This window comes from Mustela lutreola, chromosome 3, assembly GCF_030435805.1.
Source record: "Mustela lutreola isolate mMusLut2 chromosome 3, mMusLut2.pri, whole genome shotgun sequence".
In the NCBI taxonomy this organism is placed as follows: Eukaryota; Metazoa; Chordata; class Mammalia; order Carnivora; family Mustelidae; genus Mustela; species Mustela lutreola.
Window position 1 is genome coordinate 36,962,053 of NC_081292.1, and position 12,609 is coordinate 36,974,661.

Sequence of the window (12,609 nt, forward strand, 5' to 3'; positions counted from 1 at the left end):
AACACAATGAGTTTGTAACAATAATTTAGGAAATTAGTCTACTTTTTGTTTCCTGTTAAGAGCTTCAAAAGTACACGTAAGTGGGGCGCCTGGGTGGCTCAGTGGTTTAAGCCGCTGCCTTCGGCTCAGGTCATGATCTCAGGGTGCTGGGATAGAGTCCCGCATCAGGCTCTCTGCTCAGCGGGGAGCCTGCTTCCCTCTGTCTCTGTCTGCCTCTCCATCTACTTGTGATTTCTCTCTGTCAAATAAATAAATAAATAAAATCTTTAAAAAAAAAAAAAAAAGTACACGTAAGTGGACACCTGAGTGGCTCAGTCAGTAAAGTGTCGGCCTTCAGCTCAAGTCAGGATCTCGGGGTCCTGGGGTTGAGCCCCACACTGGGCTCTCTGCTCAGCAGGGAAACTGATTCTCCCTCTCCCTCTAACCCTCTCCCCGCTCATGCTCTCCCTCTTTCAAATAAATAAATAAAATGTTTATTTTTAAAAAGTCCATAAAAGTATTTATTAAACATCTACTATGAACCAGGTACTTTATTGGGCCTGGGGATACAAAGTTATAAGAAAACTGATAAGGCCACTCTGCTCTGACAGAGTTTATAGTCCAGTTACTATCAAAATACACAAATTTAAACTGTACCTTCAACAAGTACCACAAAGGAGAGGCAAGACTGCTCTAAGAGCCTATAAACTGGGAGTCAGAGGTGGGGAGGAATGGAGTAGGGTGGAGACTTAGCCTTGTCGGGGAGGTAAAGGAAGACTTCCCCAAAGAAGTGAAGCATAGGATGAGACCTTAAGGTAAATGTGAATTAACTAGATAATGAGAAGAGGAAAGAATTTCTACACAGCAGACCCAGCATATGCAAAGGCCCTGTGGTGGGAGGTAGCATCATTAAGTACCAGGATTAAATCCAGGCAATCTAATTGCAGAGCCTGAGTTCTTACGCTCTATACTATATGAACTTTCTGTCACGTTCCATTCAGATGGCTTCTATTTTCTCTGGAAAATGGGAAAGTTGGGACCTCTGTCAAAACTGGGGATCAGGGAGCTTAAGAGGTTGAGAAAAGTATTGAAAAATAAGGCAAACACAAGTGAATTTATGGTAAATAATAATTATAATATCTTCAGTAATTCGGACACAGACTTTTTAACTTATTTATATCATTTCAATGATTAAATATAAACATTATCATGTTTTTTAAATGGCAAGTTTAAACCACAACAAGGGGTTCCTGGCTGGCTCAGTTAGTAAAGCACGTAACTCTTGATCTCCAGGTCCAAGACTCATTTTGGGTGTGAAGCATGCTTAAAAAAAAAGAAAGGTAACAGAAACAACAACAAAAATCTGCTCACCTAGTATAATACATCACAGCCTCTTCATAGTCCCCTGAGTTAAAAGCTTCATTTCCTTTTTCCTTTTCATGAGTAGCAAGAAAAGTCTTTTCCTTCTCAGTTAGACCTAGAAATAAAAATAAAATTGAACAGAATTTTTAAAAAGTTTAAATCCAAAAATGCTTATTTTAACAGAAACAGTCATTTGTGAAGTAAATAAAAGAAACATTTCCTGTTTAGGAAATGTTTAATTAAATAATTCACAATTTGGGAGGGTTTAGATTTTTTAAATTATTATTGGTTGTATTTTACTTTATCTTTTTTTTTAAAGATTTAATTTATTTATTTGACAGAGATCACAAGTAGGCACAGAGGCAGGCAGAGAGAGGGGAAGTAGGCCCCATGCTGAGCAGAGAGTCCGACATGGGGCTCGATTCCAGGACCCTGGGATCATGACCTGAGCCAAGGTAAAGGCCCAACCCACTTACCACCCAGGCGCCCCTGTATTTCACTTTAAAGGTGCTATACACCTAAGGACTTCGAGTGAAAACAAATAAATGCCATATCATTTTGTTTTGAGGCCAAAAAAAGGGGGGGGATTTGGAAAAAAATGATTTGAAAAATATAAAGAAAAATTATAGTTAAAAACTAGATTTATATTTTTGAGTCTTATTAAATTTAAGTAGGGTAACTATTACTCATATAAAATTAAGTAGTTAAAGGATGAAACTGAATTTGCTAGAAGTGGTCAACTCTAGGAGAAAATCCATAAACTTTTAATGGAAATCTATAGCACTTAAAGAGAAGTTTATCTAGTTTGATAGTTTTTATTATAATTTTGAAAATGTGAAAACTATGAAATTATTATTTTTCCCAATTACCTGCTGTGTCTATTCTTGTCTCAATTTTAGACAAATGTGACTTGTTGTTTACTATAGTTTTTTCTTTGTAATCTTCATCAATTTTTGAACATTCCTTTTCCACATCAAACCTTAATGAAAGAAAAAAAAACAAAAAATGTACAAAACAAGCAAGGAAATTCAATTTATTATTGATAGTCTTATGTCATACCACTGTGCCTTTAGAGACATATTCTAAAAATGCATAACAGGTTCATATTATAAATCGTCTGTATTTGCTCTTAGAAACCACGTAATTCAAGTGAGGACTTCAAAATTAATCAGAACTTTGTCATTAAAATGTGACTAATTTATCTCGACTTAAAGTTTTTGTTCCTTTTTATTTTTGATGGGCATAGGATTACCTGAATTATTTTTGGTTGCTTTTATAAATGAAAGGATGCTGTAGATATTTATTTAATGAAAAAATAAGATCAAAAGTGCTTATGTTACAGGATTTCTTTTAGCTCCGTGTCCACAGTTCTTGGTCATGCCACTATGAAAAATCAAGGGGTAGACCAGAGGAAGAGTGGTGGGCAGCAAAAGCAACATTTATTGAGATATTGAGGCATAGTACAAAGCTCCTGAAAAGGGAGGGACTTGAGAGGGTTGTAACCTGGAGTGTCTACATCTAGGGATTTTTATGGACTTGCCAGTGGGCTGTTTTAACCTGGTTAACCGAGATGGGTCTTTCATCCAATCAGGTTTTTGTCATCTATCATGGGGGGGCAGGGAACATTGGAGGACTCCTTTTAAGGGTGGTTTCCACTTGGGGGAGCTTGGGGCTTGCTCCTGCCTGCCTTCCTTCCAACTGTTGTTCATTACTTACACCGGATACTCTTAGTACTCTACCAAAAGTAACTTGGCAGTCTTGATATGTTCAGACTTATAAAAATTAAGAAGTTACTATAATATTTTATGGTAGAGAATTTTTCAGTGACAAATTTTGTATTATGAAATATAAAACATACTTATCCCATTCTGCATAATCCCTCGGAATTTTCTTTTTAGGTCGTCTGCTATTAGAATATCTTTCCTGAGAGAATAAAAGAATATTTTATGAGACATATTTAAGATTAGTAGGTTTTATGATAAATACAGTGTGAAGGATTGAATTAAGATATACTAACTGAGTGGATAAGAAAAATAGGTCCTCTTGAAATTATAACAATTCAAGTACTGTAACTATTAACATATAGCACATTAAAAAGGATTTTAAATCGGTAGTTAATTCTGGGAGCAATCTACTGGACTTTAAGTATGTATGTAAGATTTAAAAACCCACATGTATGAAATGTGATTTTTTAGCAATTTTCTTATAATAAAAACATAACCAACTATCATCCATTCTTTTAAAACCTAGGTATTGGAGGGATGCCTGCGTGGGTCAGTTGGTTAAGGTCTGCTTTTGGCTCAGGTCCTAACCCCAGAGTTCTGGAGGTGAGTCCCACATTGGATTCCATGGTCAGTGGGAAGCCACTACTCCCTCTGCCTGCTGCTCCCACTGCTTGTGCTCTCTCTCTCTCAGACAAATAAATAAAATCTTACAAGAAAAACAAAAAACAAACACTAGCCATTGGAGAAATAAGAATAACTACTTTGCTGTATTGGAGATATTTTGTTTGCAACAAAAGACACCCGACTTGGACTAATCCTATTTAAAAAGAATAAACTAGGACACCCAGGTGGCTCAGTCCATTAAGCATCTGCCTTCAGCTCAGATCATGATTCCAGGGTCCTGGGATCAAGTCCCGAATTGGGCTCCTTTCTCACTGGCAAGCCCGTTTCTCTCTGCCTCCTCTTCCTGCCACTCTGCCTGCCTGTGTGCTCACTCTCTCTCTGACAAATAAATAAAATCTTAAAAAAAAAAAAAACCAACTATTGGCTTACATAACCAAATTGATGAAATTACAGGTGTACTACTAGCTAAAGGATTGTATACTCTCTCTCCCCAGCTCTCCCACTCTCCCCCTGTCCCTAGTGTCTGCTTCTTTCTGCCCACAGATATCACTTTCTCCCCACTGGCTACTTGCTTTTCCCATATAGTAGGCACAGTGGCCACAGGCAGTACAGGATTCTAACCTCACAGGCCTCCCAACCAGAAAGAAGGAGAGGGACTCTTCTCTCCACCTTTAGTTAGAGAAATCTCGGGAAGGACTCAGCATTCCCTAGCTTGGGTCATGCGCCCGTCCCTGACCAAGCACTAGCTTGGTGCTATTCATTGGCCCAGCCTAGGTTGCAGGCCCACTCCAAGCACTTGTGGAAAATGGGAGGAAAGCAAACAAGAGCCATAATGTTCATCAACAGTTTCTTAAATGGTTTCTTAAAAGTCAGTCACAATCTGAAACCAGTTTGAATGGGTTGTTTACTCATGCACAATTTTGTAACACTGGGTGTGGTCATCCAAAGTTACACAGATCTTCCAAACACACATATATTTCATTATACAATTTAAAAATCTTATCCATTAATATCTTTTTTTTAAAGATTTTATTTATTTGAGAGAGAGAGAGATCACAAATAGGCAGAGAGGCAGGCAGAGAGAGAGAGGGGAAGCAGGCTCTGTGCTGAGCAGAGAGCCTGACGTGGGGCTCAATCCCAGGACGCTGAGACCATGACCTGAGCCGAAGGCAGAGGCTTAACCCACTGAGCTACCGAGGTGCCCCTCCATTAATATCTTCATCAAACTCATCAGAAGAGTCTTTAAGTATCCCCTTTAGGGGAAACTTTTTGTTACAAGCAGGTATTTAAGAGCCGCAGAAGAACATGAAATACTCTTAAATTGTGATGAAAAGCTCAGATTTTCTCACTGGGAAAAGACACTGCCAGTTGTTTTCCTTAAAATGACAGGCCCACTTCATTCATTTTCAATACAACGTTTGTCAAAAACCCAAGTCTGAATAACTATAATTTGTCTGTCAGTCGCTCTTTCCGGTTAAACCTGTTCTGGGAAAGAGCTGACTTCAGCTGACAACTCATTTACACGAGTCTTGCCTCTCGAAATAAGTGCCAGGTTTTACCTCACAGTCAAGTGCTTTTTGAATACTTCTGTCACACAGAATATTAGAAAGAGGTGTCCTCAAGACTCAAGACTTAACAATACGTTAAATACGTTTTAAATAAAAACGTTTTAAATACGTTTTATTGTTTCATCAAAGACATTTTTAAGTCAGATTGGAGTTTTTTGACTATAAATAGGGAGCCGTGGAGAAAACAGCAACTACCAGCCCAGTTTGGCGCCACTCACTGCCTTGATTCATGCTAAGGCCCGACAGCTTCACCCTCAATACAAATGTCAATGCAGTGAAAAGAACAAAGCAGTAGCATTATTTTTAAAAATAGCATTGACTTTCCAGACCCTCTGGAAGGATCTCTGGGAGAACCAGGGCCCATAAATTATGCTTTGGGAATCACTGTACCACTATTCTCTCTATCCCATGGAACTATAACCTCCTGTTATATATTCAGGGCACAGACTTAACAAAAAATGGGTGTTCAATAAATAGAAATATATTGATGACAGATAGTGACATCCTTTTTGAGGATTACAGTGTACCTCATTTACATGAGCAATTCTTAATGGGGAGGAAAAAGATGCAGGAAGGTAAATTATTAGCGAGTAGTGTAATAAGGAGCTATGGATTTTATTTTTAAATAAAACTGAGTATTCAAAGAAGAAATGAAAATAAAAAGAGTAAGTTAGCCCAGAATGAAGAGACTTGAATAGGCAATCTTTCAGAAATGATAGGAATAAAAGAAAAAAGTAGGGCAGAGGGAACGGAATGTGGGGTCCACATGAAAGGCCAGAGGCTCCCAATGCCCAGGACACAATGGGTAGATTCTGGAACAACAGGGTCAGGTAGATCTTCTGGCCAGAAGCTCAGTTTTAACTTGAAGTTAAGTATAAATGGACCTGGGACTCCCAACAGGTCCCTTCTATATGGAACCCATGGGTAAAAAAGGAAAGGTCTACATGACAAAATAGGGATCAGCCACAGAGAAATCGTCATAAGGGGCTGGAATAATATGCAGTAAACAGAGGAATGACATCTTCAGCAGATTCAGAGTATCTGTTTAATACTTTAAATCCCGAGTTCATCAAGTAATAAACTATTTCTTCTACATCTTCACTGGACAGACAAAAGTATTCCCTGAAATTCTTTCCAACTGAATTGGATCTTTTTTTTTTTTTTTTAAGATTTTATTTATTTATTTCACAGACAGAGATCACAAGTAGACAGAGAGTCAGGTGGGTGGGGGGGGGGGGGCAGGCTCCCCGCCGAGCAGAGAGCTCAGTGCAGGGCTCAATCCCAGGACCCTGGGATCATGACCCGAGCCGAAGGCAGAGGTGTTAACCCACTGAGCCATCCATGTGCCCCCACTAAATTGAATCTTATGTGCTCATCAAAACTGGTCAGAGAAGAACAGAAGTCATAACAAAAGAAAAAATGAGAAAAGGCAGTGAGCCCAAGAAGCAAGCCTTCAAAGGGAAATGCGGTTTCATCTGGATCTCCAAGTGATGAAACACACCTCCTGGAGAAGACAACAGCATGCGGTCAGTTTCAAGATAATCCCCAGCTCTCGAAGGACATCACACTGTGGTTATTCTGATTAAACATTAGCTCTCTTAGCCAAAAACAATCTTCTGCCCCCCCCCACACCTCACCCCAAAACAGCCTACCTTACTAACATGAACACAGCTGTTTGAACCACGAACTGGAGGCAAATGATCTTCCATTGCTGGAGATGCTTCAGTTTCATGAAAGTGCATTTTATTTTCGTCTTTTTTAATTTCCGAAACCCAACTCTGAGAAGCAGGAGAAAGAAGAAGATAAACATACAGTTTGAAGTAATTAACCAAGTGTTAGAATTATACATTATCATCATTTCCTATGGGTCCATATTTTGGGTGACAATTTGGTCATGGATTCTACCTGAGATGCCCTTCTACTATGCTTTTAAATTGTGGTAAAATACACAAAACAAAATTGATTATCTTCACCACTTTCAAATGTGCAATTCAGTAAAATTATGCATATCTGTGCTGCCCTTCCTTCTTCTATTATTTTGCAAGTTTACTCTCAACCCTTCCAACAAGCTTTCCCTGAACTGCCTGGTTGGGCTAGAAATGTTCCTCCTCCATGTTTTAACAGAGATTTAAAATAATCCATGTACTATTCATCTCTCTCACATTTCTGTAAGTTCCATGAGGGTAGAACCTATGTCTTAGTCTCCTCTTTGTGATTCAGGAACCTAGCACAGTGTCTGGCACATAATAGGTTCATAATCATGTTTATTAAACTGCATTGTCACAGGTTCTAGGAAGAAATTGAGTGAGAGACTTGTTACCTGTGAAATTCTATTATTGTTATTCAGCAGCTATACGGTGAAGGTCTCATTAAATTAGGCGCCATGATACAGCACTAAACTATACTATCTGTCCTAATTGTGCAGGAGGCAGGGGAACAAAATGGGAGCACAGAGGTGAAAGAAGGAGAAAGAACAGAAAAACAGGAAGAGGAGAAAGGTAAAAAGGAAGAGGAGCCATTACAGAGGAGGACAAAGAGTAAGAAAGAGAATGGGGGCAGAGGGAGAAGTGGCAGGGAAAAGCATGAAAGAAAGGGAGAAGAGGCGAAGTCAAGAGGTAACTGAAAAAGAATATGCAACTGGGAAAAAAGCAGCTTCTGCAACTAAAACTATGCTGTTACTCCACAGACAATAAAGTCAAAGAACTCTGGACACAAACTGTCATTTTAACTTGTAGATTAATTACCACGTTTCCAATTTTAAGTCAGTAAATAGCAAAATGAGAAAGCAGAAAGTTTATTTTTTTAAAGATTTTACTAATTTATATATTTGACAGAGAGAAAGAGAGAGAGACAGTGTACAAGCCAGGGGGAGCAGTACAGGGGAGGGAGAAGCAGGCTCCCTGCTGAGCGAGGAGCCTGATGCAGGGACTCAATCCCAGGACCCTGGGATCATGACCTGAGCATAAGGCAGATGCTTAACCTACTGAGCCACCCAGGCACCCTGAAAAAGCCAAAAGTTTTAAAAAACATAGCATTCTGGGTTAGAGAATGCATATTCCCCCACATTGTCTTCAAATGGGGTGCCTGGGTGTCTCAGTGGGTTAAAGCCTCTGACGTCAGCTCAGGTCATGATCCCAGGGTAATAGAATGGAGTCCCACATCGGGCTCTCTGATCAGCAGGGAGCCTGCTTCTTCCTCTCTCTCTGCCTGCCTCTCTGCCTACTTGTGAACTCTCTCTCTCCTGTCAAATAAATAAATAAAATCTTTAAAAAAAAAAACAACTGTCTTCAAATGTTTTCAAATGTAATACATTAATAAAGTAAATTAATATATTAATAAAGTAAAGTAAAACAAAAAATTGTTGCTCCAGGGACACCTGGGTGGCTCTGTCGGTTAAGCCGCTGTCTCGGCTCAGGTCATGATCCCGGGGTCCTGGGATCGAGTCCTACATCGGGCTCCTTGTCCAGCAGGGAGCCTGCTTCTCTCTCTGCCTCTGCCTGCCACTCTGTCTGCCTGTGCTCTTTCTCTGACAATAAATAAATTAAAAACAACAACAACAACAACAACAAAAACCCCTGTTGCTCCAGAATCTGTTTTAAGAAGTTATTTCTTGGGGCACCTGGATGGCTCAGTCGTTAGGTGTCTGCCTTTGGTTCGAGTCATGATCCCGTGGTACTGGGATCGAGCCCCACATTGGGCTCCCTGCTCGATGGAGGGGAAGCCTGCTTCCCCCCTCCTACTCCCCCTGCTTGTGTTTTTTTTCTCACTCTGTCTCTGCCAAATAAATAAATAAAAATCTTTTTTAAAAAGGTTATTAAGCAAAATGAAACCACAAAAGAACTCAGAAAATATAGGTAAATATGCATCTGGTGGAGAGGAAGCTTTCTCAAGTATAAATGCAAGAAAACATAAGGGATAAAACCAAGGGAAAAAGGTTTTTTTTAATGAATAAACATGAAAAACACCACACACAAGATTTAAAAGACTAATGACAAAGGAAAATTTAGAATATATGCAACAGAACTATTACTCATAAATAAGGAACACATGGACAGAAAAATCAATAAAGGGACCTCTCCTCCTGGTCCTGACGGAGTAATAGGGACTGGATCTGCCATCCTGCTTAAACTCTAGAAAACTGGATAAATATATGAAACTGTGGTTTTCAGACATCGGACAACAGGTAGCACGGGAAAATGATCCTTGAAAGAAAGGAAACAAAGGAGGGATTGGGACCTGCACTGGCCCCAATTTACTGCCCATAATTTCCAGGCTATAGAACAGGGAACAGAAACCCAAACAGCCCTGTGGTCTCACTGAATTCAAAAGAACACAGCTCAGGCTTCAGGGAGGAAAAGATTACAAGGATCTGGGATGCAAAATATCCAAGAGGAGGGAGCCAGAGAGAGAACTCTAAGGAGGACCTAAGCAGCACTGTATCTGTTACGGAAATGTAATTAAGCGTCAAAACCTTTCTTACAATGAAAAGGTGAGGCCCAGATGGCATCAGTGGTGAATTCCGGGAAAATATTCAAGGAAGAAATAATGCCAATCACACACAAACTTTCCTAGAAAATTTAAGAAGAGAGAACACTTCCCAATTCATATTCTATGCTGCCAGCATTACCCCATTACTCAAACCAGACATTACAAGAAAACTACAGGCTAATATCTCTCATGGTTGTATACACAAAAAATCCTTCATAAAATTTTAGCAAATTAAGTCCAGCAATATATAAAAAAGATACAGCACAACTAAATAGAGTTTATCCTCGAAGGCAAGCTGGTATAGCATTTGAAAACAGAGTACATAATTTACCTTATTAATGACTACAAAGGAAATCTTATATTCCTCTCAATAAATGCAGGAAAAGCACTTCATAAAACTCTACACCCATTCATGTAAAAATTCTCATCAAACAAGGAATAGAAGGGACACTGCTCCACTTTATAAAGGGTCATGTCATAAAAATCTAAAGCCAACACTATACTTAATAGCGAATGGCTGGGGGCACCTGGGTGGCTCAGTGGGTTAAGCCTCTGCTTTCGGCTCAGGTCATAATCTCAGGGTCCTGGGATCGAGCTGCATTGGGCTCTCTGTTCAGTGGGGACCCTGCTTCCCCCTCTCTCTCTGCCGGCCTCTCTGCCTACCTGTCATCTCTCTCAGTCAAATAAATAAATAAAATCTTTTTAAAAAAATTAGTTAAAAAAAGAAAACCCAATAAATCTACAAAAAAGCTACTAGAACTAATTTGTAAATTTAAGAAGATCACAGGATACAAGGTCAATATAAAAGATCAATTAGATAACTATAGACTTGCAATATACAAATAAAATTGAAATTAAACTTCCACTGATATGAGGTATTTAGATTAGTCAAACTTATGAAACAGAAAGTAGAATGGTGGTTGCTAGGAGCTGAGTGGGGGGGAGAAATGGAGAACTATTGTTTAATGAGTGTAGAGTTTCAGCTCTATAAGATAAAAAAAAAGTTCTGGAGATTGGTTGCACAATGATATGAATATAACACTAATGAATTGCACACTTTTTATTATATTCAGAGATTTTTAGTTATATTGACATTATTATATTCAGAGATTTTTGTTAATATATCACTAATGAACTCTACACTTAAAAATGGCTTAGATGTGGTGCCTGGCTGGCTCAGTGGGTTAAAGCCTCTGCCTTCAGCTCAGGTCATGATCCCAGGTCCTGGGATCAAGCCCCACATTGGGCTCTCTGCTCAGCCGGGAGCCTGTTTCCCTTCCTCACTCTCTGCCTGCTTCTCTGACTTCTTGTGATCTCTGTCTTTCAAATAAATAAATAAAATCTTTAAAAAAAAAATGGCTAAGATGAATGCAAGCTGGTGCAACCACTCTGGAAAACAACATGGATGTTCCTCAAAAAGTTGAAAATAGAGGTACCCTATGACCCAGCAATTGCACTACTGGGTATTTACCCTAAAGATACAAACGTAGGGATCAGAAGGGGCCCGTGCACCCAAATGTTTACAGCAGCAATGTCCACAATAGCCAAACTATGGAAAGAACCTAGATGTCCATCAACAGATGACTGGATAAAGAAGATGTGGTATATATACACAATGGAATACTATGCAGCCATCAAAAGAAATGAAAGCTTGCCATTTGCGATGACATGGATGGAACTAGAAGGTATTATGTTTAGTGAAATAAGTCAATTGGAGAAAGACAACTATCATATGATCTCCCTGGTATGAGGAAGTGGAGATGCAACGTGGGGGATCGGGGAGTAGGAAAAAGAATAAATGAAACAAGATGGGATCAGAGGGAGACAAACCATAAGAGACTCTTAATATCACAAAAAATTGAGGGGGGGGGCTGGGGGAAGGGGGTAGGGAGAGGGTGGTGGGGTTATGGACATCAGGAAGAGTATGTGGTATGGTGAGTGCTGTTAAGTGTGTAAACCTGGAGATTCACAGACCTGTACCCCTGGGGCTAATAATACATTATATGTTTATTAAAAAATCTTTTTAAATTTTTAAATGGCTAAGATGGTAAATTTTATGTGATATGTATTTTACCACACCAAAAATAAATACATACATACATATATAAAATTTCATAGTTACGGTGACTCAGAATGAGCAAAAATAAATGAAATTTAAAAACATTAACTTTTACAATAGCATAAAATATATTAAATACTTAGGAATAAATTAAACAAAAATATGCAAGAACTGCACACTGAAAATTACAAGACACTGGCACAAAAAACTACAGAAGACTTAAATGAACAGAAAACATACAAAAGTCCATGAATCAGAAATTTCACTATCATTAAGATGTCAGTTATTTTGAAATTGATCCATAAATTCAACACAATCCCAACCCAAAGACAAGCAGTTATTTTGTAACAACTATCAAGCAAAGGACCTAGAATAGCCAAAACAACTATGAAAAAGGGAAACAAAGTTGGAGGACTTTTTCGATCTGATTTTAAGACTTAACCATAATCAAGAGAGTGAGGTACTGGAGGAAAAGACACATTTAGATTAACGAAAGAGAATAGAGAGTCCAGAAATAGACCCATACATACATGGCCAATTGATTTTTGATGATTATACCAATAAGTTCAATGGGGAAAGGATAATCTTTCATTAAGTGGTACCTGAAACCTTGGATATCTATATTATATGTGTGTGTGTGTGTGTGTGTGTGTGTGTACCTCAAAATTAAAACAGATCCTAGACCTAAATGTAAGAGTTAAAATTAGAAACTTCCTAAATCATATGAAGAAACCTGGGGATCTGGGATTAGACAAAGGCTTCCCAAATAGGACACACAGCACACACTGTGAAAGAAAAATTGATT

General features: G+C 38.8%; 1 protein-coding gene across 3 annotated transcripts in view; it reads right to left on the bottom strand.

The window, feature by feature from the left end:
• Positions 1-12,609, bottom strand: part of SPAG1 (sperm associated antigen 1) — a 69,366-nt gene that overhangs the window by 48,381 nt on the left and 8,376 nt on the right. For all 3 annotated transcript variants that reach the window (XM_059165920.1, XM_059165919.1, XM_059165921.1), the window contains 4 exons: positions 6,910-7,035; positions 3,200-3,264; positions 2,211-2,320; positions 1,351-1,456 (listed from right to left, as the gene is read on the bottom strand). In XM_059165920.1, coding sequence (XP_059021903.1) covers positions 1,351-1,456; positions 2,211-2,320; positions 3,200-3,264; positions 6,910-7,035 — 407 coding nt within the window. The remainder of the gene's footprint in view (positions 1-1,350; positions 1,457-2,210; positions 2,321-3,199; positions 3,265-6,909; positions 7,036-12,609) is intronic.